The 24,941-nt window shown below is 55.0% G+C and overlaps 1 protein-coding gene across 13 annotated transcripts in view; it reads right to left on the bottom strand.

Annotated features, from left to right (window-relative positions):
• Nucleotides 1–24,941, bottom strand: part of AGRN (agrin) — a 220,023-nt gene that overhangs the window by 25,611 nt on the left and 169,471 nt on the right. For all 13 annotated transcript variants that reach the window (XM_050931381.1, XM_050931375.1, XM_050931382.1 and 10 more), the window contains 15 exons: nt 22,254–22,448; nt 20,111–20,311; nt 17,359–17,504; nt 16,631–16,736; nt 15,640–15,753; nt 12,815–12,979; nt 10,263–10,406; nt 9,646–9,770; nt 9,067–9,172; nt 7,187–7,570; nt 6,253–6,387; nt 4,730–4,857; nt 3,088–3,202; nt 2,660–2,779; nt 968–1,318 (listed from right to left, as the gene is read on the bottom strand). In XM_050931381.1, the coding sequence (XP_050787338.1) occupies nt 968–1,318; nt 2,660–2,779; nt 3,088–3,202; nt 4,730–4,857; nt 6,253–6,387; nt 7,187–7,570; nt 9,067–9,172; nt 9,646–9,770; nt 10,263–10,406; nt 12,815–12,979; nt 15,640–15,753; nt 16,631–16,736; nt 17,359–17,504; nt 20,111–20,311; nt 22,254–22,448 (2,535 nt within the window). The remainder of the gene's footprint in view (nt 1–967; nt 1,319–2,659; nt 2,780–3,087; nt 3,203–4,729; nt 4,858–6,252; nt 6,388–7,186; nt 7,571–9,066; nt 9,173–9,645; nt 9,771–10,262; nt 10,407–12,814; nt 12,980–15,639; nt 15,754–16,630; nt 16,737–17,358; nt 17,505–20,110; nt 20,312–22,253; nt 22,449–24,941) is intronic.

The raw sequence follows: 24,941 nt of genomic DNA on the forward strand, positions 1-24,941 counted from the left end.
TTTCAAAGGGATCTAGACAGCCAGTTCCCATTAACATTAACAGGCCTGGATATCCACATGCAAAAGCAGCTTTGAAAACCTCAGCTTCCGGCATTAGAGGCAATAATTTCCAGGAATCAGCACTTTACAGTCCCATCCTACACCCTAGCCCAACATGGATTTGCCATTTTGAGCTGTCAGTGAACGGGAACAGCTTCGGCTTCAGCATGCAGCCAGTTTGGAGTAGGTTGATGAGCAGCACAGAGTGCTGGGGGATAGGTCCTGAACCACCCAGGTGCATCCACTTGTGGTATGAGAAAACACTTTGAGCTGTCACTGTGCTAGACGGTACCCAGCGTTCATTGGCCTCTGAGTGCATCACTGCCTGGGGTCAGGAAAAAATGACTGCCAGATGCATCCCCTCACTAAGGTTGTCGTCTTTCTAAGGAGGTGCCTTGCACAGGGAGTGTCACGCCTGTTTTGAACAGAGCAAGACATGGGGCTAAAGGGACCACTGGCCTGTTCCCATGTGGCATTTCTAGCCTCCTCCAGCCTGCAGTGCCATTGTGGGGGCAGAGGGGATGAAGAGGGAGATGGTTTTCAATTTGGGCCTGATCTGCAAAAGACGATGAGTGGCCAATTCATCGTCTAGTCCTGTCCCCTGCACTCAAGGCAGGACTACCTAATAACTAGACCATTCCAGACAGGTGTTTGTCCCGCATGATGCATGCATAACTGTGCATGCAAATGGCTAATTGCAGTCATTTGCACACACACTGCCTGGTCTGGGTACCCCATTGCGTGTGCAAGTTGGCTGGGCCTAACACAAATCCAGATCACTGTTATTCACTGGGAATCATGGGGTTGTACCCGCCCTGGCCCCCGTCCATCTCCAGCTGGGGTCACTGAGGGCTCCTGGGGCTTAGCACCTCACAGTCAGGCCCCTTGGCATTCATTCACTGCTCCCCGCAGACAGGGAGCCACCTACATTTCTCGCAGACCACGCCCCCTTTCCCCGCAGGGCAGCTGCAGGTGAACTCCTTCCCGTCATCTTCGCAGGTGCCGCCATGCAGACAGGGGTGGGAGTCACAGGGCCGTGACGGCTTCTTGGTGGCGGAGGGCTGGCGCGTGGGCTTCCTCCAGGTGGTGGCCGGCACGGTGCTGGTGGTGGGTCTCCTGGTGGTGGCGGGCCCTGTCATCTTGGTGCTGGGCCTCTCCATGGCCTCTGGGGGCAGGATATGGGCAGCAGTGGGGGCGGTAAACCTCCAGGTGGTGATAGGAGCCATGGTGGTGGCGGTGGTGGTGGTGGTCGTGGTGGTGAAGAGCCTGGGAATCCAGTCTGGAACACAACAAGGGGTGGATTGGTTCTCAGGAGGAACCTGGCACCCAGCTGGAATCCCTGGGGAAGGTAGAGGGCTGGGAGCCGGATTCCTGGGTTCAATTCCCAGCTTTAAGAGTGAGGTAGAGAAGTTGGAGAGGCGAGGTGCCTAGAAGTCAGGACTCCTGGGTTCTATTCCTAGGTCTGACAATGAACTCGGGCTAGACCATTTACCTGCCCATGCCTCAGTTTCCCCACCTGTAACATGAGATTAATGGTTTTTCAGGGGCTGCAGTGGGGCTGAGTCTTGATCCTGAGTCTTCCCACCCTCTTACAAGGGTTGGTTCATTCAGAAAGTAGCATCCTCTGCCCTCCATTGGGCCTGGATGAACCATCACAAGAGATGATGGTCAAAGAACCATCTATTCCACTGCATTGAAAAGCTGGAGAAAAGTCAGTCTCATGGCTCAACCCACCCCCCATCCCCTCTCCCATGGCTCACCTTTCTCCCCATAGCTTTCTCCTCCGACTAACAGCTCTTCCTTGGGGATCAGGAGACTCGCTGCATGAGCTGGCAGGTGGGTGGCTCCGGCAGCTGTCTAGCCTCTCTGGGGTCTTTGCAGAGCAGCTGTCACTGGAGTACGTCAGTGCTAATCACACTAAATATGCTCCCTAATCAAACTGAACTGCACGCGACATCAATACTTGCTTGTGCTTGGCTATTCTCTGGCAGATCAATAGGAAATGGATTGTTCAGGCCCATGGAGCTGCCCGGCTGACTCCCCTCGCCCCGCGGTTTCCAGGCGACAGCAGCGATGGGGCGTTTGACAATTTTGTGGGCAATCAAGCCCTGTCACCTGCAGTATCACATGGCACCCAACCTCATGGGAGCGCAAGGGGCAGGACGATGGCCGGGGCTGCAGACCCTCTTTGGTGGCGGGGGCGAGCAGATTATAACAGGGGGGTTTCTGTTCCATGCACAGGCAGTAGGAGAAGAAATGGAGACAAGGGCCAGACCCTCAGCTGGTGTAAATCAGCACTCAAGGGAGCTGCCCAGATTCACGCTGGCCGAGGATCTGACCTGACAGTGAACTGGGGTCCAGATGTGATTTTTCAGGCTAAGGGAGCCCGGCGGTTCCCAAGGAGCCAAGCTGGGCAGAACACAGCTCCCAGCGTGTTCTGGAGACCAGCGCCGCCCTGGCGAAGCTGAGCATTGTGGTCTCTGCGGATGAAACGTCCTCCGTAGGACAAGGTGCGTCGGATGGGCTCCTGCCAGAGAGGACAAGGACCAGCCGAGGACAGAAGCAGGGAGGACAAAAGAGAGCGAGCGACACAGGCAGACTGAGGGTGCAAAGGGCTCACCAAAGTCCATGAATTTGATGTGATCCTCCTGAGGCTTCTTCACGAGGATGGGCCTCTTCTTGGAGGCCCTGATCTGCTTGAGCAGGGCCCTCTGCACGTCAGCCGCTGTGTAGGAGGTGGCTGTTCACACCCAGGAGGAGGAAGGGAAAGGCACAGAGTGAGGACAGGGTAGCTCCCACCCTTCTTCCCTTTCACATGCCCGATGCTTTTCATTCCCCTCCCCGCCGCAGCCCTCCCCCTGGCACGCCTGCTGCACTTGCTGAACAAAAGACCCGGCGTTTAGTGTTTTTAATGAGGCCCTTTCCTGCCCTCCAGCTCGTGCCATTTCCTTGGGTTTGCGGCTGCTCCAGCCCCCCAGCTCTCCCACCCCCTCCAGGCAGATGGCGACGCCGGGGAGCATTGGCAGAGACCCGCGAGGCGGCTCTCACCTGGGTCAAAGTGGGACTCCACAATGACGCGGACCGCGCTGCTCTGGCCCAGGTCTCGCACGCGGATGCTCTTGAAATCCTTCTTCACGTCGGAGTTCCGGAAAAGCTCATCCAGCTGGTTGGCCAAGGGGGAGAAACACAAAGCAAGGGAGTCGGACTGGGGCCACAGTGGTTTGGAGTTAGGGTGTCCCCACCTCCTTTCAGCCTCAGCAGCCCGGCTACCCAGGCCCAGCAGTCCCTGTTCCCACCCCCGCCGCTACCTACTGGGTTCCATATCTGAGCCTCTACTTACTATGAATAGAAGCAGCAGGATTATACTAGCCTGCTACAGGTCCTAACAGAGATCGGGGCTAACAGAGCCTCCTTGTGCCAGGCTCTGCACAGACCCCCACACTCCCTCCGCACATTATGCCAGACACTGAGCAGAGCCCCCGACTGAGACCAGGCCACCAACATTGTGCTGGGCAAAGTGCAGACCCCTGAGCAAGATCGGGCCCCCGTTTTGCTGAGCATGACACAGACCCCTGTCCGAGATCCCCCTGTCAGGTTCCCTCCCATGCCGGGCACTGCAAAGACACTTGGAGAGATTGTCCCTGCCCGACGAGCTCACAATGGACAGTAAAGAGACAAGACAGACAAGGGTGGGGAAAAGAGAATGTCTGTATGCTCACTTCACCGGTGGGGAACGGAGACAGGAGAGCCAGATTTACTAAGGTATTTCGGTGCCGAAAGATGCAGATTGGCACCTACTGGCATTTTTAAAAGCACCTAGGCCAGTTCGGTGCCCAACTCCCATAGGACGTCCATATGCCACTGAAACCCTAGCTACATCTTTAGGCACCTAAATACCTCTGAAAGTCTGGCCTTGAGAGCTGGAGCAACTTGCCCAGGGTCCCTCAGGGAGTTTGTAGTAGTACTGGGAATTACACGCGCATCCCCTGAGTCCAGCCCAATGCCTTAACACATCCTTCCATCTGTCCCTCACCCAGGCTGGATCCAAGCCCCCTCAGCCAGAGGGCAAGGACACAAGCGTGTCCCAAAGGAGAGGTTCCATGGGGTTCTCTACACTAGGGAAGTTCCCCCTCCCACACCCCACCCTGCTTTGGTCCTAATATGTCCATGTGTTAAAGGGGCATACCAATAGCTATGCAAACATGCCTGCCCTAGGAAAGTACATTCTGGTGAATGTGTTCTGGACCCATTCCAGTGCTAGGTCTCTCCACTAGCCTCTTTGCCTCACGTGGGGGGTGTGGGCAGAAAAGAGTTGCCATTGGAACACTGGCATTGCCACAGCCAGGTAACTTGCAGACACATGGCGGTGCCGAAGGAATGCATCTGTCACATATTCACTTAGCGTGTGAGACCCCCTCTGGCCCACTCATGGCCAGTCCATAGAGACAGATGAGCCCTGTTACTTGCAGCCGTTAAGAGAGCTTCTCTGTTAGCTCCTGTGTCAGAGGCATGTGTTCATGGAGCCAGAAGTCATGAATTCTATTCCCCACGTGCTGCACAGGGTGAGGTTACATCTACCCTCGTAGAGCAGCTTAAGGAAGGATCCCTAACCGTCACTCTCTGAGCCAAGCAGGATAGTTCCTCCCTTTTGCCAAATGCAGGGCCAAGGCTCCCAGGGCAGCCAACTCACCATGCTCTCGATGCTCCTGGCCGTTTCCCCAAAGAGCTCCGATTTGGGGTCAGCCATCTCAGGTGTGTAGAACAGCTCCTGGCCCTCCACCTCCTCCAAGATGAGGACTCCCTGGAAGACCTTGGTGGCTATGGGAAGGAGGGGCAACAAAAAGAAACAATACAGACTCGTTTAGCTGGATAGCTGGGAGGGGGTTGGCAGTAAACAGCTGAGCGGAGCGTTCAGTCCCTGGCAGGGGTGGATGGTAGTGTGTGGGTAGTGCCAGGGCTTGGGTTAGTTTTGATGGCTATGGAGGATTAGTATCTGAGGTTGCTGGAGCAGGTGGGTCAGATGGCAAAAACCAGGCTAGAGATGGCAGCTTTTACCATACGGTTTCCTCTGAACTTGGCCCGGATAGCAGCCCCCCTGGACCGGCTGGGTAACAAGAGAAAGACGTTAGCCAGAGCAGGACACAATCAATAAGGCAGGATCAGACATGTGCATGCAAGACACAGAAGCAGCTGACGGAGTCCATAGGGAACCAGAACCCCTGGCGAGGAGAATTGCCTGCTGGGGGAGGGAACCAGGGAGCCTGTTTGTAGGTTCTGGGGATCTGTGGTCTGGCACTTCTTGCAGGGATCCCACCGAGCCACCCAGAAATCAGAGGAAGGAGATGGAAACAGCACAGAGCCCTGCAGAGGGGGACAGCCCCCCCAGAGAGTCCCATGGGGGTGCACAGGGAGCTGCAGGAAGCAACCTCCTGGCACTGGTGTTAGTACATGGCGGGATTGCACCTCCTTATGGGGATGGGTGTACTGTACGCAAAGAGAAGGGGGCATCCCACTGGAAACCCCACCGCAGGAAGTGTCGGGGGGGGACGACAAGGAGAACCTTGGGAGAAACCCACCTGGAATGCACATGGGGAGGGGACCTGGTTTACTAAGCACGGGAGCAGGACGACAAGGGCATGTATCAGGACCGTGTGCTTGTGGCTCCGGAGATGCGCACCCCAGCTCTCATGCCCTCCGGGCGCAGGACGAGCTCAGAAAGAAACTCCCAGAGTCTCTCACTCAGCGAGAGAGGAGCCGCAGGCCTGCTGCCAGGGGGCAGAACACGATGGAAAGAGAAGCTCCCAGGCGCCTTGGCCATAACCCCAAACACGGCCATGTTAGAGACACTGAGCCAGCGGCTGTGGCTGCTAGCCACAAACCAAAAGGTTGTTAGCCAGAGACGAAATCGAAACCCAGGCAGCGCCCCTCTCCTGTCCTTGCTACCACCAAAACCAGCCCTAATCACCCCCATCACACCTCAAAACCTGGGCAAAGACACAGGCCTGGGAGGTCAGTACACCAGGCTATTTCACGTATGATTGTCCCAAGCCATGTGGGCCTATGTAGGGCAAAACGAGCACCTACAACTCCAGCTACCAGGCTACCAGTGAAGATCTGGGAGAGAGAGACCCCGTCAAACAAGCGGGCAGCAGCTCCCCGCACCAGCCGTTGCTCGCTGTAGCTCAAGAGATTTTCTGTCGCCACCGCACTCACCCGGGCAGTTGCTTCCTTCTGCGTCAACAGCTGCCGTCTTGCCATCCGAGCAGCATCCCAGAGGGGAGTTGTAACACGTCGCTCTTTCAACGGCGGGGGTGGATGTCACTTGGTTCTCCTCTGGCTCCTCTTCCCCTACATGGCATTAGGGGCCACATGGGCATGTTACAGCCCTGGTGAGAGGCGGGACCCCCTCCAGCCCCATCACGATGTGGGACCACCCCCTGGCCCTCTCACAGCCCCAGCAAGAGGCAGGAGCCCCTCTGGCCCTGTTACAGCCCCGGCGAGAGGTGGGACACCCCCCTGCCCCTGGCCCTCTCACAGCCCTAGCGGGAGGCAGAAGCCCCTGTAGCGCCGTTACAGCCCCGGTGAGAGGCGGGACCCCTCCCCTTACCCCTCATCGAAAGGCTCCATCACAGCCCCAGCAAGAGGCCCCTGGTGGCCTGTGGGAGATGGACGGGAAGGTGACTCTCCAGGTGCTAGCAGGCAGCCCTCCTCACTACTAAAGCCCCCTTGCTGTGCTGAGAAACCCAGGGCTGAATGGGCCATGGAGACTGGACTGACGTCTCCCCTGACTATGTGCCCCTGCTGCAGGTGAGCAAGGGGGCAGTTGGTGATACAGCACGGGGGACTAGAGGCCTCCTACCTGTGCTGAAGGAGACCCTCCCTCCCCACTCCCAGGCTGCCTAGGCAGCATCTTTCGCCAGCACCCACCTCCTGTCTCACAGCTCCAATCCTCCCACAAGCAGATGCTGAGACCAGCCTTCAAGGAGGTCTGGGCTGGGAGCTGAGAGCTGGCGCTAGCTCAGACCCCTGGCACTGGGGTAGTTTTGGCAGCACCAGCTCAAGAACAGCTGCTGAGGAGGAAGCAGAAGTGGTGGGAGCAGGGGCTTGGACACCACGCGACTACTGAACAGGAGCAGAGGGCACTTACCAGCAGAGCCAGCCCCGCTGGCTTCCTGGTCTCCACTGGTGCCCAGTTCTGGGTCCCCGCTGCCTTCTGCACTGCCAGACTCAGAGTACGCAGGTGGGGGGGTGGCCAGGACTACAGGAGCGGTGGAGAGGGGGCGGATGGTGGTCCTGCGGATCCCCTGGGTGGTCCAGGTGGTGGTTGCCGGCCGGGCGGTGGTCACTCGTACCGTGGCAGGCTGGCTTCTAGGAATGGGCCTGGCTTCGAACAGCAGGGAACTGGTGGCTGTCTCCGTGGGGTCGGGGGCCCGGGTGGTAAGCCTTAGAGGCGGGGGGTGGAGGAGCTTGTCCAGGGGCAGCGTGGGCAGTGGCATGGGCTGTACAGTGTGACTCATGTGGGTGATGGATTCTGAAAGAGCAGCAAGAGGTTAGAGGGATGGATTGGACAGGAGCCATGGATCTCATCCTCTAGGAGGCAGGGCTGGGTCTATGGGGGAGGGACAGAGAGAGGCAGCCAGAGATTGCACCCAGAGGCGTAATAAAGTCACAGAAACGTAGGACTGGAAGGAACCTCAATAGGTCATTTAGTCCAGTCTCTGCACTAAGGCAGGACTAAGTATTATCTAGCTCATCCCCAACAGCTGTTTGTCTAACCTGCTCTTACAAACCTGAAGTGATGGAGATTCCACAACCTCCCTGGGCAATTTGTTCCAGTGCTTAACCACCCTGACAGTTGGGAAGTCTTCCTAATGTACAACCTAAATCTCCCTTGCTGCAGTTTAAGCCCATTGCTTCTTGTCCTCTCCTCAGTGGATAAGGAGAACAATTTATCATCCTCCTCTTTATAACAACCTTTTACGTACTTGAAGACTATCATCAGATCCCCCACTCAGTCTTCTCTTCTCCAGACTAAAACATTTCCAGATTTTCAATCTTTCCTCATAGGTCATGTTTTCTAGACTTTTCATCATTTTTCTTGCTCTCCTCTGGACTTTCTCTAATTTGTTCACATTTTCCCCAAAGCCTGGTGCCCAGAACTGGACACAATACTCCAGTGGAGGCCTTATCAGTGCTGAGTAGAGCGGAAAAATTACTTCTCGTGTCTTGCTTACAATCCTCTTGCTAATACATCCCAGAACGATGTTTGCTCTTTTTTTTTTTCTTGTGCAACTACATCCCATTGTTGACTCATATTTAGTTTGTGAACCGCTATAAACCCCAGCTCCTTTTCCGCAATACTCCTTCCCAATCAGTCATTCCCCTGTTTGCATTTGTGCAACTGATTGTTCCTTCCAAAGTGGAGTACATTGCATTTGTCCTTACTGAATTTCATCCTATTTATTTCAGACCATTTCTCCAGCTTGTCAAGATCATTTTGAATTCTAATCCTGTCCTCCAAAGCACTTGCAACCCCTCCCAGCTTGGTATCCTCCGCAAGCTTTATAAATGTACTCTCTATACCATTACCCAAATCATTTATGAAGATATTGAATAGAACTGGACCCATGACAAAGCCCCACAGGACAACACTCGATATGCCCTTCCAGCTTGACCATCGATAACTACTCTCTGAGTATGCTTTTCTCACCAGTTGTGCATCCACCTTATAGTAGGTTCGTCTAGGCCATCTTTCCCTAGTTTGCTTATGAGAAGGTTATGTGAGGCAGTATCAAAAGCCTTACTAATGTCGAGATCTGTCACAACTAACACTTCCCTCTTCTCCACAAGGCTTGTTACCCTGTCAAAGAAGGATACTAGACTGGTTTGACATGATTTGTCCTTGGCAAATCCATGCTGAACGGTACTTATCTTATTACTGTCTAGGTGCTTAGTCATGCTAAGAGGAGCGGGCTAAGCATGGCCCATACGTGCCTGTCCGGAGTGGCAGATAGGGAAGAGACTCACCATGGCACTGTCCAACATGCTTCACCTTGATGACCTGCCCCTGCCGGCACGCAATGGTCTTCAGCTGGCACTGGTCACCGTAGGTCACTCCGTCAGAGCCACAGACCTGGGAAGGGCAAGGGAGAGTGGGGGCAGCTGAAGAGATCGTCACCTCCTCTCATCATCCCCTCTGTAAAGCAGAGCCCACCTGAAACATGGGTTTCTCCTCCCTCCCCACCCATGATGCAGGCCCTGCACGCAAAATAAACCTCCCTCTTTAAATGGTCAGCGAAGGGTTGAAGGCCAGGGAGACTCCTGTTTGTCTCTCCCTGCTGGGAGGAGACCCTGGGAGAGGAATCCTGAAAGGAGGAATCCAGAGGCACTGTGTGAAGCTATCAGAGAAATCCTGGCCTTTCCGACGAGCTCCTTTGACAGCCGGCAACATCATCTCTCTCTGCACACTGAGCAGAGCGGCCCTGCCTGCAGCCAGCAGAAATGCCAGGTTTCAGTTCCACTCCAAACCAGCAAGGCTGAGCCAGCTAAATGCATGAGTGCCTGCCATCTGGCCCCCAGCCCCACTGGGCTGTCTCCTCCTTTTACCTTGGTCATGTTGGCCTCCACGCACAGTGGGGACGGGCACTCGCAGTGGGCAAAGCCACTGACCTCCACGCACGATGCCCCGAACTCGCAGCTCAGCTCGCGGCAGGACTTTGGTGCGGAGGGATCTGGGGGCGAGAAGAAGGAAAGAGATGCACACACAAGTGATACACATATACGGTGTCCCTCTGCTCTGGTCGTGGATGCAAAACAAGCCCTGCTTAGTCAGAAGATTCAACTGGTCCCACTGAGGATAACAGGCAGACTTTTAGCCTGGCCCTCCAAACTAGTTCAAGGTCAGTGGTCTGAGACAATCTGTTGTTGCGAGTCTGTGGTTGTACAGACATCAAGGCTGTGGATGGGAACAGACTCAGGACCTGCTGCTCCAAAGAAATAAGCGCCTGGCAGTTGAGCGAAAAGAGATTCTCTATGGTAGCATGAGCACTCGGGCTTGGGTCCCCTCTCCGGGTCAGCCACTAAGGGGCGACCGATGCCACACGTGGGAACAGGACAGCAGAACGCAGTGGTAGCTGCGCACCCGCTGCCAGTATATCACAACTGACCCAAGACTGCTTCCGCAAGGAAAAAGAGCCACTGGCTAAGTGGCTTCCTCGTCTCACCTTTCTCGCAGCCCGTCATCCCCAGCTTGCTTCCGTTGGGGCACTGGTTGCATTTCATGCCTGTGATGCCAGTCTTGCAAGAGCACAGTCCGGTCATCTGCTCACAGTCGTCACGCACTGAGCCCACCGGGTCGCAGTGACAAGCTTGGCAAGGAGGCAGCAGGGAGGCAAGGAACAAACATTGCCACATTTTAGAACGCGAGCCTTCCCCTTTTTAGCACCTTCACCAGAAGAGCCGCGCACGCCAATGAATTCAACTTTCCTACCCCCCAGCTGCATTAATTTCAATGGAATAAACAGGCCCAGAGTCAACAATTAAAACCTCTGAAATGTACAGTGTTAAATAAGGCTTGTATCTTAACATTGTCTCTTATTCCCTTTTAGCTGGAGAGAGCTTTTAGAAGGAACAGCTCCCTCCCCCTGCCATTTGACAGTCTTTTCGATGGTCTTAAAGACGGGAATAACTGTCCTTTGTGAGGAAAAGGGAAGATGTTAGTTGAAATGGGCTGGAACTGCTGCTGCTAAAGTCTGATCCTGTTTCTTGAAGACAAAACAAGACAAACCCACTCAAACGGGCAGAAAAGAGAACAGTAAAGATGGGCAATGCAGCTTCTGTCTCTGGCACTGGCTCCCTTGCAACCTGACTGCTGGACAAACCCAGGCACAGCACACATAGTTTTATTAGTCGCTCCGAGACCCGGCAAACTTGTAGCAGCATTGGGCTGTCGAGGACATTGCCTTTAGCTGCATCCCTGGTCACAGTTTTAAAGCAGTGTTGCAAAATCAGCAGTCTTGGCTGGCTAAGCCAGACTCATTAGCCAGATGCAAAAAGGAGAGGGAGAGGAAAGTGAAGAAAAACAGTGGGGAAGGAAAAAGTTTCCTTCTAGAGTCCTTTTCAGGGATCCCCAAAGGGGAGTGATGGCTGGAACACCCCATCCTCTCGTTATTTTGTCCACCACTTCAGCTTAATTTCCTGTACACCAATTTGGATCCATTGATTTCCAGTCTCACACTTCTCCCGTTTACCAGGCACGATCTCATCACAGTCCTTGAGTTCTGCCAAGGACGTTTTGTTTAGACTAACCCAGTCTCCCTTTTGCCAGGGGCAGAATCAGGAAAAGAACCCAGGAGTCCTGATTCCCGTACTAGTCTCTAATCCCTACACTATACTTTCCAATGCCGGAAAAGAACCCAGGCATGCGGGATTCCAAGTCTCCTGTTCCTACCATTAGATTCACGGACCCTCATTCTCATTAACACGAAGGTCACTTTGATAATTACGTTTACCTTTACTACAAGTCTCCACAGCCAGCATTGTGTACAGGACCCTTATGGTAAGTGAGAGTCTGGCCGTAGATTTTAAGGCAAGAATGGGCTATCATGAGCATCGAGTCTGACCTCCTCCATACCACAGGCCAGAGATTATGTCCATTAATTCATGCATTAAGCCCATATCTTGTGGCTGTGCTAAAGAGGATCTTTTAGAAGAAACATCCTATCTCAATTTAAAGACACCTAGTGGTGGAGAATTATCCACAGCCCTTGGGTAGCTATTCCAATTAACTTCCCCATTAAACTGGCATCCTATTTCCAGTCTGAACTTTTCTGGCATCACCTCCCAGCTACTGTGTCTATGTTTAGACAAAGACTAACTCCCAGAGTCAGAAGTGGAACCCAAGAGTCCTGACCTCCCAGGCCTGTTCTCGAATCAACAAAGCCCCCTGCATCCTGTTTAACTGCATGTCATCGTAAAGCGTGAGCTTGCAATCCCAGAGCCTGAGCCTCATATTCAATCCCTTGACCTAAGACCAGGTGGAAGCACGACACACGTCTATCACTCTGGAGAGAGAGAGCGCTATCATTTCACAGAGCAAGAAAGACAGAATCACATCTCTATTGTTTGCAATCCCCTCCAAATAACTCTTCTTTCCCTGACCAGTCTGTTCTCTTCCCATCTGGCACGTATCGACTTTCTGGCTCGTGTCTCCAATGGAGCTTGAAATTAACATGGCTTTTTTTGTTTATTTCCTTGTTTGTACAGGGGCACTGTTGGTGATGTCGGCGCAGATTTGAGAACTGGCCATGCAGACTCTGACAGGGATTCAGGGGCGTGTCTGATGTTCCCTTGCCATGGACTGGGCAGCCAGCCTGCCGAATCCTGTGCTGGCCCGATTCCATGTCACCCCAGACGGTGGAAACAACCCTTTCCCCTGAGTGTGATTTCACACCTGGGTCTGATGCAGCAGCATTGGAGAATGCTTGGCACCAGTTTGGAGACGTGTTCCCAAAGCGCTAGCCTCAGAGAACTGCAGAAGTACCGAGAGCCTGAGCCCTGCACGGTTTTGCTTAAGGAGGCCTGTGCGGGGCTCTCCTCCCATGAGCAGGATCTAGTTAAGATCTGGTGTGATTCAGGTCAAGGTCTCTCAGAGGGAGCTGGGAACACCTAGGATTCAACTGTTTTTGTGGTAGGGCAGCAGGAGAAGGATAAACACAAGTGGTCAGTGGGTTCCTCTACCCAGGCACCCTCTTCCCCGGCGCTCCCAGGTACTCACGGGTGCAGCCGCTCTTGCTGTCCGTGACTATCCCACGAAAGTTCCAGAAGCCGGGTTCACAGCGGTCGCACTTCAAGCCCCCCACCCCCGGCTTGCAGGAGCACTGGCCGGTGGTGGGGTCGCAGGCCCCCCCATACGAGCCGTAGGGGTAACACTGACAGGTGCCTGAGAGAGTCAAAGAGAGCAAACCCTCAGTCCCATTAGCAGCAATCAGCAAGGGCCTGAAACAGGAGGGGCCTTAACTTGGCTGTACGGGCTGACCTGATCCGCTCAGGTGAGGCGATACCACATTCCTGGGGTGGGTACCAGGACGCTGATCAATGTGCCCTCCCTCTGCCCCTACCAAACCCCTTCCCCTTCAAATCCCGCCCCTGACCATGGGGCCGTCTTAAAATCTTCAAGCTACCCCTGCTCACTTTGCTTGCATCTATTGTTCCTCTCTCTTTCTAAAATGAGGGAGGAGATCTAGAGAAAGGGACACACACCACTGTACTCCAGGGATGGATAATCCCATAATATCTGGGGTGAGAGGGCAGGGAGGGGGCAGGAAAAGGAAGGGAGGCCAGCAGCAGTTGTGTCCCACCTCCTCCACTTCCCATTGTCTCCAGACCTGGCTGTGGGGATTAAAGAAAGTTACTTGCATCAGGTGATTACATTTAGATATATGCTCCCGTCGCCAGCTCAAGGGCAAAGGTGGAAGAGAAGGGGAAGAGGAGTTGGACACAGAGCAAGCCAATCAATCCATGGGGCTTCCTCCGGGATGTGATACCATGCGGGAGTCCAGACGGGGGCGTGAGGCCCCAGCCATGGTTAGGGGCGTGTGTGTGTGAGGGGGTGTCACTGACCCAGAGGATGACCATTATAATTTGTGTTCCAGTCACAGAACAGGACCCAACTGTGCTGGGCACTGAACAAACACAGGACAAAAAGACAGTCCCTGCCCCAAGGAGACAAGAGACAGAGGGATGGCATATCACAGGGAATCAGTGGGACCCTGGGTCAGCAAGGGGCGGTTTGACCACACCTGCTCTCTAAATGGCGTCATGTTTTGCAGGCCTAGAGGCACAGGCATTGATTTACCGAGTTGCCAGGGGGTGCTCAACCCCCATTCCTCCCAGGGCCTGCCCCCACTCAGCCCCTTCCTCCAAGCTCCCACCCCTGCACTGCCTCTTTTCGCCTCCTCCCCCTACCTCTTCCTGTCCCCGCTCCTTCCCCTCCCCCCCAGTGCCTTCTGCACCCCGCAGAACAGCTAATCCGCAGAGATGCAGGGAGGGAGTAGGAGGAGCTGACCTGTGGGGCTGCCAGTGGGTGCTGAGCACCCAGTGTTTTTCTTTCATGGGTGCTCCAGCCTTGGAAGAAGGAACGTTTGAGGGAGGACAACGAGGTGGCTTTGTGGTGGTTACGGGGAACTCTGAGCAAGGGGGCAGCATGAGGGGAAGCACGATGGGGTTCCTTTGAGACCATTGGCTGAGCAGAGGTGGGAGTCAGCTCGTCAGCCCAAGTGGCGCCATGCGCTGGCCCCTTCAGGCTGAAGCCCACCCAGGGTGACCCTGTGCCACGAGAGTCTGTCAGAACACCGCTGCTTATTAAATTACATGGCACATTAAACCCCCATCAAGTGTGCATTAGCCAGGCCCATATACACAGCTTTAACTATATTTCCGCAGTTTAATGTGCTTTCCTAACAGTTAGTCACAGCCTCAGCTGTTAATATATGGCTAATGCCTTTCCGAACATGCCGTCTTTGAAAGCCCTGACTCCGGTAATTATTTAATAAATATTAATGACGCGTTCATCAAGTCAGCCTCCTGAGAAGCAGAGTCACCTCTCAGTCAGCACTGGGGTGGGCTGCGAAGGACCTACCGGGTGGGAGGATGTGTATCTGTCTTGCACTCTGGGGCCAGGGCTGGGGCCAATATTTGTCCAGCTCAGCCCCAGAACTAGCCCTGAACCCTCTGAGATGGCGCAAGACGCCCTCGGGAAGAGCTCACTGCTGGGAGCACTTTCAGGGGAGCATTGAGCACCCTCAGCTCCCAGTAACGCGGGGGCTTGCACCAGGCTGGCTCAGGCTCTACAAAACGTCTGTTACCATCCAATAAAGGGAGAGGCGGCACAGCGGCACTGCTAACCGTCTTTGAGCTGCCACATGGCAAGGAACGTAGAGAAAACAAACAAGGCAACCACTTGCCAAGGCTTTCCCGAGCGTGGCTCCACCAGGAGCCAGCTGCCATCTGTGCAGGCCACGAGAGCTCACGCCGGATTTGGTCCTTGTCCAGAGAGGAAGGGAGGTTTGGGGCACCTAGTTCAGAGCAACCCTCTTGCATTGCTCCCCGCACAGATTTAGGGCAGTGGAATTGGCGCTTTACAGAACACGAAAGATGCCAGGAATTTAGAAGGCACAGGGGGCGTGTGCGCAGAGATGTGCGGGTCCCTCTGTTCGGGGGTGGGTGTGCTCCGGGCTGCGGGCTCTGGAGACACCTAGAGGCTCTGGCATGTCTGGTGGAGGAACTGGAATGGAGCAGACATGAGACGGGAGAGGTTCTCAGCCTGGGGGTTGCCAACAGACTTTTTGAGGAGGTTCTCCCCACCCTTCCTTTCCCATGGCTAGATGGGAGGGAGACCCCAAAACTTCTTTCTGTTACAACATGGGAGAAGGGCATGGAAAAGGCTGAGATCCACTGCTCTACAGGGTCAGACAGAAGAGGAATCCGCTGCAGAGGAGTTTTCCCCATAATCTGCGATCTGAATAGCTACACTGTCCCCAAGGGATTCACAATCCAGGACCCCTCGTCTGTTACAAGAAATTCCCCCCAAGCTTCACTCACTTGGGCAGCCAGCTGAGCCCACACCGAGGGCCACGGTTGTATTGTCCGGACAACATCCATAGATGGTCTGGCTGCAGTGCAGAACCAGGAGTGGCGGGGGAAGCGTTCCAATAACTGCGGAGAGAGGGAGGGACGCAGGTCACACCTTGGGCAGACGGGGAACCTCAGCTGTAACCGGGCTACATTAGGACAATATAACAAATGCATGGGATCCGGGCAGATGTGTCTGTCCATGGCCTCTCTGCACAAACACCCGTGGTCTCTGCCCTGCATTAGGGCAGGGACACAGACACCAGGCCCTCCCCAATGCAAGTAGCAGCATGCAGGTATGCAAACAGATGCACAAAATGGCTCAGCCACTGCATCGGTACCAACAAACTAAAGCTGTCCCCCACCAGCAAAGCAGGCTGATCCCAGCAGTGGTCCCAGACACAAGGCAGAGGAGTTCCCTATGCTGTGGGGAAGGGAGGGGCTGAAGGCTGACGCAGCCCCTGCTAGCCCAGGGTCTGAATCCCAGTATTGGTTGGTGTGACAGTGCTAGGAACCCAGAGCTGAGCCAGTACTCTGGTCACTGCAGTACTAGCCATTCCCCCCGGAGTAGCTTTAATTGGAGGGGGATGGTGGGAACAGTTAAAGGACAGGAAGGAAGTGCAAGGGGGGAGGCTGGCAGGGACCAGGAGATGCAGAATCCCAGGAGGGTGAGATCTTGCCTTCTCCCTCCCTGGAGAGCAGGCTAAGGGGGGCGTTTACTACTGATTGCATGAGGTTGCATGAGGCTGTACTGGCGACCTGGCGGAGGGGACTCAATAAATAACACACGGTGTTTAGCAGCTTGAAAATCTCCAGCCTGTTTGTAGTGGCTCAAAGGATAGAGAAGGGACCCTGCTGCCACCCCAGACAAATGGCAGAGGAGCATGGGATGCTGTGAGGCAGGAACTGGCTAAAGGCCAATACCCATGCTAGCCAGGTCCAAACCTCAGTGGGGACTTACCCCGGCAGGCTCCTTGGCTGGTGATGTAGAGGTCCTGGCGTTTCTCGCAGCGTGTCTTCTTGAGCTCACACTCGTTGGCATAAGTCACTCCGTCAGAGCCGCATACCTGCTCGGAGGATTGGGGGTAGAGGGGAGATCACTGTCTGCAGCCTCCAGCATGCAGAGAGCTGCCTACGCCTCTCAGCAGTGCACAGCCCCACAGGGTGCCCCCATCCCCAGGCCAGTGCTGGGCAGGGAAGCTGGAATTCTAAGTCTGGCACTAACCAATCCTGCCCAGGTGGAATAACGGCTACTGAGGGAGATGGGCGTATGCCAGCCAGCAGCACCCGGCATTGCAGGACGGGTCCCTCAGCCCTGGCATCCCCTGTGTGGGGAAAAGGCTCTGACCAGAGCCCTGGCTGGGGAGCAAGGGGGCTGGCTGTGCTGGAGAGGCCCCGCTGAGACAAGGGGGATGAGGGAAGGAGGGACAGGCCAGGAGGAATACAACAAGAACCTCCTCCCAAACTCAAATGGGCCTTGAGAGTCCGGAACAGCTTGGGGGAACTTCTCCCCCCTACCTGCCCACGAGGATTTCCACAGTCCCACCCAATTGTGGCCGAGGTTAGAAGAGTGGCAATACCCTGAGCCAGGCTGGGCTTGCGAGACCTCCAGCCTGACAGGCTGCAGACAGCCCCTCACCAGACCGAGCTCTCTTCCATAGCCAGGGGCAGGCAGGCAGGGGAAATTACCGGGTTGCGTGGCACAGCCAGGCAGGTGAAGTCACACACACAGCGGTCGTCCTCCACGTCCTCATCCCACGAACCCCCGTACTGCCGGCAGCGGTCCTGTTCACACTCGTTATCTTCCCCAGAGCCTGAGCCCCCCGAGCCACACTCTGCACGGAAAAGATGGGGACCCTGGAGCGCGACTGCTCCTAGTCCACGCCTGGCTCTCCAAGAGCAGAAGGACCCTCCTCCCCCAGGACAGAGCCTCCAGCCCCCCATGAAGACAGAATACAGCCACGTGGTCAGTAACAAGGGGACAGCTCTTTGAGCGGTTTCTTGAAGACGGGCTCAGGGCTCCGCCTGTATTGGCTTGGCAAGCAAAAGCTCAGAGCTCCTGTCTAACTCAGATATCTACCTGGGGATCAGACACAGATGAGCCCCATGCACAGTACGAATAGCAGCCGGCTGGCTTCACAACGGTTTAACTCCCTTCTCCCTCCAGCCTCTCCCCCCAACCCACGCTGCAGCAGGCAAACGGATTCCTTCTGCTCAGATAAGCACAGAGACCTGGGTGGTTTTGGTTTTCAGTTGAAAGTCCAGCCTGCCAAAGATTACCGGCTTGGCAGAGAGACACTTATTGTGCTGTATGTCAACTCAGCTCCTCAACCAACCACGAGACGCTCAGCGCTCTGGTAGCAAGAGAGAGAGGTCGATTTCAAAGGCTTTTAAAAAAAACAACCTGCCCCCTTTTTATGGAGTGATCAAAGGATGGGAGCTGACGTTACACAGAGAATTATTTAAGCTCATCTCTCGGAAGGACAGCAACCTGAAATTCCCTGGCGAGGACTGTGATCAAACGCCATGTTATGTCTTCCACTCTCCCTAACCCTGCCACAGCACTCCAGCCCTATCTGGCTAAACTACGTGAGCAATGAGCTAGACGGTCTCAGCTGACAGAGTTAACACATTGAAGGGACAAGGTGGATCCTGTTCCCCTATTGGCCTTCAGCCAGCACTTTTCTAAAGTCTTCCCACTCTGGAGGCCTGGGTTCATCGATTTCAGGCCACCAGTGAAATGAGTTGGGAGGCCTCAACCTGACCCCTGATGGGTGGCTGGGCCCAGAGCAGAGCACTGCAGGTGAAGACTGAGGTGCTCCGGGGGCAGAGCTGCAGGAGGGGCAGGATTGGTGTGCCAGAGGTTGTTGGGGATCAGTATGGTGAAGCTGTGGGGGAGCTCCAGGACTGGACTGGCAGGACAGAACGGAGGCGCACAGGCAGAGTGGCGTGTGGACTGCAATAGCAGGTGATGCTGCAGGTGAGGACTGAGGTGAAGCAACAGGGAAGCGGGCACAGCCTAGGCACATTCAGCTTTGCTGTAGCCAGCAGTATCCGCCCCTCACTTTCAGTGGCACTAGCCCCGCACTTCACCTTTACAGAGAAGTCAGGAAACAGCAGGCCAGGGACACGCTGCTCTCAGCTGCCTAGACACTGCTGGCAGTTCCCTACCTCCAGGTGAGTTTTGGTGAAGCTTGCCCAGTCCAGCTCAGGGACAGACACTGGAGTGTGGATTCCCACTGTGGGCCTGTCCCCATGCCTACTGTAGTCAGTGAAAAGACCCCCCTCTTGACCGCAGAGGGGTTTGGCTCAGGCCCTCTGTGGCCTGTGTCGAGCGGGCTGCTGGTTTCAAACCCATTGACATCAATTGTCCCCAGACTTGAGAGAAGCACTGGGGGTTGCATGGGCCGAAGACACTGAGCTCCCCTATCCAACTTAAAGGGGACCCCCCCAGGCTGGGGCAGGCAGGCCAAGATGTGCAGGAGGCTGTCTCTGAGACTAAACAGAGGCCTTTGCTGTCCAGGACTGTTGATCCAGCAGCTTTCACTCACTGACTTTAAAGGCTGCATGCCACCATCTCCCCCACACCCTGCCCCAGTGCTGCTCAGAGGGACCCTGCAGCCGGGATCCCCCCAAAACCTGGTCGAGCAGGGCCTCAGCAGAGACCTATTTCCCCAGGTGCCCAGTGCTGAGTTAATGGCAACCGAGGGTCTGACCCCAAAAGAGTCCCAGGGGCAGTGGTGAGGCAGCCGGGCACCGTGTCTCAGGAACCACTCCATCTCCTCACGCCTCTCTCAAGCCTGGGCACTTTGAAGTGTGAAATTAAAGCAGTGATACATCTCCTAGCCAAGGCCCATTAGGTGGTGTCAACTTTCATTACCGCTAGCTGGAAAGATGAAGGGGGTGGGTGCCAGGTGCTGTTGACGACACAGCGCCAGCCGCCGAAATGAGCTTGGCCAAGCTGCTCTCCCCTCCCATGAGGGCAGGAGAGGAGCCTCCCGACTCCCATCGCAGAGCCATTCGCCTGCCATGATACAGAGCGAGGAGCAGCCAACTTCCATGCATGGAGGGATTGCTAGGAGACTCGGTGAAGCCTTTAAAATACACCTGCCGTACAACAGGCCAGAGTGCCGGGGGGGGGGGGGGGGGGCGGAGAAACTCTGCCAAAGAGACCGCTCTGTCAGCGACCCAAGGGGGGTTACACCTGGGCACGTCACAGGCGGCTCCAAGCAGCAGGCAGTGTAGCTTGCTGTTGTACCTAGCCCCAGCAGGGCAGGTGTGGGGGATGAGAGAGAGAGTCACAAACCATGAGCTCTGGACGTTTGCCTTTGGACCACGCAATATAAACTCCATGTGTGAGGAAGTCCAATCCCCTCTGCCCATCCCCCACATTTCTCACACCCTCCTGCCCCCCAGAACCAGAGCGAACGGAGCTTCCTACCCTCCTCACAAGGTCCTGTCCTGGAAACCTCAATCGCCTTCTTCTGCTGGCAGGAAGCTACCTGCAGCTCGCATGGGCTGTCGTAGGTGACACCGTCACTGCCACACACCTGGGAGAAGGGCTGCCTCTCGCAGCGCGGGCAAACGCACTGCCCGCCCACGCACTTGCTGCCGAAGGCGCAGACGGTGCTGCCGCACGACTCTGGGGGGAGGGGGCAAGTGAGAGGAGAACGAGGAGGGAGAGAGAAGTGGTATGAGATCCAGCAGAAAGCCTCCCGTGGCAATCGTCAGCCCAGGCAGTGTCAGAGGGCTGTGCCCTCAGAGAGGGCCTGGCTGCTGATTGCTTAACCCATCCCTGAACAGGCTCAGGACAGAAGAAACTGGAGGTGTGTTCCCAAGGCAGAGTCCTAAGCACCCACAACTCCTGAAAGTCAGCGGGTGTTGCAGGTAGCCAGCTCCTGCGGACACCAGGCCAACGGTGCATTCTCCTTATAAGCACTGAATGACTCTCTCTAGGCACCCACAGTCCCATACCCACAGCAGGCCAGAGCCCAGCCTTGCAGCGCCTGATGCTGATGGGGCACCCCATGCAGCCCTTCCAGCTCACTCAGGTTTCCACTCTGAAACATATCCGTTAGCTCCCTGCCCCTGCTCAGCCGGGACACGTCAGCCCCAGCGGTAGAGAGAGAGATTATTTGGTCCAGTGTATCATTTGCTCTAATGTAGCATTTCAGCAGCACTTTTAGTTCATGTGGAAAATTAGCACAGACTGTTCTGGGCTGGGCCAAAGTGCATGGGGCTGAGGGGGAGAGGAAGCAGGGCAAGGGGAGCAGATCAGGTAGGAACTAAACCCTGAGGGGGGAGGAAAAAAGAAACCAAAAAAGGGGCACGCTGACCAAACAAGAACACGGTACAGCTGTGTTTAAAGGCAGCTGTCGATTGCAAGGTTCTAGCACGGCATCTTCCCTGCCAAGCTTCCAGTTGGTATTTCAATAAGGTTGATTAAGCTTCGTGACACCCATAAGGGGAGATATTACCCTTGTATCGTAGCCACGGAAACTGAGGCACACTGGGATTGTGGCTGAGATTTTCAAAGCCAGATAAGGGATTTGGATGCCCCGTTCCCATTCAGGTGGATGGGAAGTGTGAATTCATTTGTTACTCTAATTTGTATTACCATAGCCCCTAGGAACCCTCGTCATGGACCACGACAGCCGAGGTGGCTTCGAAAGACTAAGCGTTAGGGTCTTGCCCTAGCTCTCATAGAAAACGAGTCAGTGGCAGAGCTGGCAATGACCCTATTAGAACTGGGCTACTACAAGACGCTATGGGCTGCTTACAGCCTTGGTGTCTACCAAGCCCATCTGCCCTGCAGGGTGATGCCCACTGAAGAACGTTCAGCTCCTGTTCGAAAATAGAAAAAAAACCCCAACCCCGTGGCTGAGATTTACAAGCTGACCAAGGGATTGAAACACATAACTTTCATTCATGGCAATGTGTCTAAATCCCTAATCAGCTCTGATAGTTTCAACCGAAGGATTTCAAGCCTGTTTGAGGATGGCTCTCATGAACGAAATAAAGAAATCTCTGTCCAAACTGGGCAGGGAAACTCTGCTAGAACCAACTGGGCTAGACAGATGTCACTCCAATGCCTTTGGGTGCACTATGCCAGCCGAGGACCTGAGCAGGCAAAGATGGCTGTGGCTAGCTTGGTTCTAGCTCCAGCACAGAGATGGCCTGAGTGTAACAAATCAAGGAAATTCTTGTGATGAAAACCATTCCATCCGCCAGCCTATTGCCCGAGATCTGTCTGCAGACATGACTGCCAACGGTGGCTAGTGATCTTGGATGCCTCCACATCTGGGTGCTCAAGCTGACATTCCTTAAAGCGGCCTGATTTTTAGAAAGTGCCTAGCATCTGTCCTCTGAAAATTGGGCCTCTTGAAGATGTCTCAAGTTGGCCCCCCACCCAAAAATGGAGGCACACAAAGTCATTGGTTACTGGTAACAATTTTCTTCCTTGGATCAAAACCTCTTTGGATTTTATTCCTTTCCCCAGGGGAGGGTGGAACTGAAGTAACACAAAGGGTTAAGAAAGGAATGTGGGGGCAGGAGGGGAAGGACGGGTGACCCTGCAAACTCACTGCAGTCTCCTTGCGCGGCCACCTGGATGTTGGTCTGCTGCGTGCACGCCCGGACGTGGAGCTCGCACTCGCTGCTGTAGGTGTTCCCATCCGTCCCGCAGACCGGCTGGGAGGAGGAGATGCATTCTGTTGGGCACACGCACCTGCCCGTCTCCGCCTCGCATATGGCCCCGAACTGACACTTGCTACACCGGTCTGCAGGAATCAAAATAGAAAGGGACAAGAAACCCAGAGAGAAAGTCAAGTCACTAAGCACTGGCGCCAAGAACAAGGCCCTGCAGAATAATCGAGGGGCTCATTATCCCAAATGCATGCTGCATCAGCGCTCCAGGCAAGGCGGGGTTAACAGCGCTGCACTCCTTCACTGCCATGTGAAATGGGGAGAGGACAGCTAGCCTGGAGAGGGGCTCATCACTTAAGGACATCCTGGCTTTGTCTGTGCAGAGCACTGCCTGACAATCGCCCTCCATTGCTCTAGAGTGGCTACAACATAGACCCTGCTCATTGTTACCATCACAGCAGCTAGAACTGCTCTGACAGCCTGATCCCAAACCCACCGAGGCTAACGGGAAAAGTCCCACTGACTCCAATGGGCATTGGATCAGGCCAGAGATTGGAACAGAAACCAGATCCAGGCAAAATGCCATCTGGCTTCAGGTCTTGAAGCACAAGTTTTTCCATCCACAGAAACGATCACAGTGTCATAGATGGAGGGCGGAGACTTTGTGCTGGAGAGGGAGAGGGGGAAAAAAGGCCCCAGTCCTCAGCTGGGATAAATGAGAGCAGCTCCCCGACTGTCCTATGTATAGGACTTCATACGAAGTATTGTATATCCCTATAGCAATTTTCAACTCAAAGCACTTTACAAGCTAGCAAGACCCACAGAGAAATGCAGCCACCTCTGGGGTGGAACACAGCTGCATTTCAACAGTGCACAGCAATACTCTAGGTCAGATTTGGGCAGCAAGTCCAAGGGAAATTCAGGCAGAAGAGTGAAATTGACCCCAGGGTGGGAGGTCGCCATGGCAACAGGGTTAGACACTTGTAATAGGGATCATCAGTGCTCATGAGGGAACAGGCAAAAAAACCTAATGAAAAGATAAATGGGTGGATTCCCCAGCTGGTGTAAATTGGTGTTGCTCCATGGAGATTTACACCAGTGGCGGATCTGGCCCATTGTTCTACATATTTCTCAATGTTCTGTGGGAACATCGTTAACCCTTTAACTGTACAGGTGAGTGTGGTGTCTGCAGCACTCACCTGCTTCTGCAGGAGTGGAGGGCGGGGAAGGACCCATCGCTGCCGAGACACTCCAGAGACAGGAGCATGATAGGAGAGACTCTATGAGGCCAGCACGTACATAACCAAACAGCTCTGTGGGCCAAGGCTGAACATGAGAGGGGCGTTGGAGGGGAGGGGGCTGAACGTCCCGAGAGTCACGGAAGCACCAGAGATAGCTGCATGAGTAAACTCTCCAGAAGCATCCATCAACGCCTGCCTCCGACCCCAAGCTCCGCCTCTGCTCTAGACTCTGGGAGGCATGGGGAGACTGAACGGGGGAGGCAGCGGTCTCTGAGCCCAGCATCAAGGCAGCAGTCAAATGCCATTCAACCCCCCTACCCTGCCCTCCAGACACTCACAGGGAGCCCCAGTGAGTATGGTTGGGGGAGAAAGGAGCAGGGTGGGCAGAGAAGGAAGGAGACGCACTCGGAGGCAGAGAGGCTTAGCCATAAAACCCATCAGGGCTGGGGTAATTGGGATGAAATGTTACCGGAGTTATATGCCATTACAGCTCTAAACAGGGCTGGAGTGAGTGCAGGGCCAGTGCAGTTACAAAGGCTGATAAATTAGTCCTGGTATCAGCAGCCAGAGACAAGGGCTACAGCCCAGATAGCTTGCAAATCTCCTGGGGGCAACCTCTGGGAGATCTGCAGGGGAGCGGGGCGGCTGGGCAGGAGTTTGGCGACAGGGTTGTGGAAATGAGAGGGAGGGGAGGTTTTATCTTAAGTTCTGGATCCTGGGTGCTTCTGGAGCCAGTTACTCCCAGAGGAAGGTGGGGCCGGCGCTGCTCTGCGGGGCAGTCCCACTTTCCCAGCCCACTCCAATCCTGCACCCTGCTGTTTGCAGAAGCTAACAAGGGGCGTGTCATTTAGCCAAACTCACTTGTCAGCCCCGCCCTTACCCCCTTCCACTGAGAAAAGCAGGGCTGGTCTTCTCTCTAGAGCCTGAGTGACACAGACTAGGCAGCACTCTACCCCATGGGGCTGGGGGGGCTGCAGGGGGTTTTCTGGGAATGTACAGATCAAAACCCCCGGAATGCTGTGAAAAAGAAAGATCACCCCACAACAGCTACCGCAGCCAGGCAAAGAACAACCCGCAGCCAGTCTGGGCAGCCTTTCCCTGCAGCCAGGCCACCAGCTCTTGCTTTGTGCCTGAAGCCAGCAAGACTTGGCTGCCACTTGGTAGGCATTGTCCCCATGCAGGTGCTGCACATCCCCAGCCTCAGGCCACAGCATGATGGGTTGCGGGCCCCAAGGATTATTTTGGGTGCCATCGAGTTCCTGCAGGACAGGCTCACAGGGTCCAGACTCAGCCCCGCATTTGCAGGGTCATCATGGAGATATGGCAGCAGGAGACGATGGGGGCTGCACCAGGGGCAGCTGCAGGAGGCTGAAACGCAGGCTGGAT

This window comes from Gopherus flavomarginatus, chromosome 21 (assembly GCF_025201925.1).
Source record: "Gopherus flavomarginatus isolate rGopFla2 chromosome 21, rGopFla2.mat.asm, whole genome shotgun sequence".
In the NCBI taxonomy this organism is placed as follows: domain Eukaryota; kingdom Metazoa; phylum Chordata; order Testudines; family Testudinidae; genus Gopherus; species Gopherus flavomarginatus.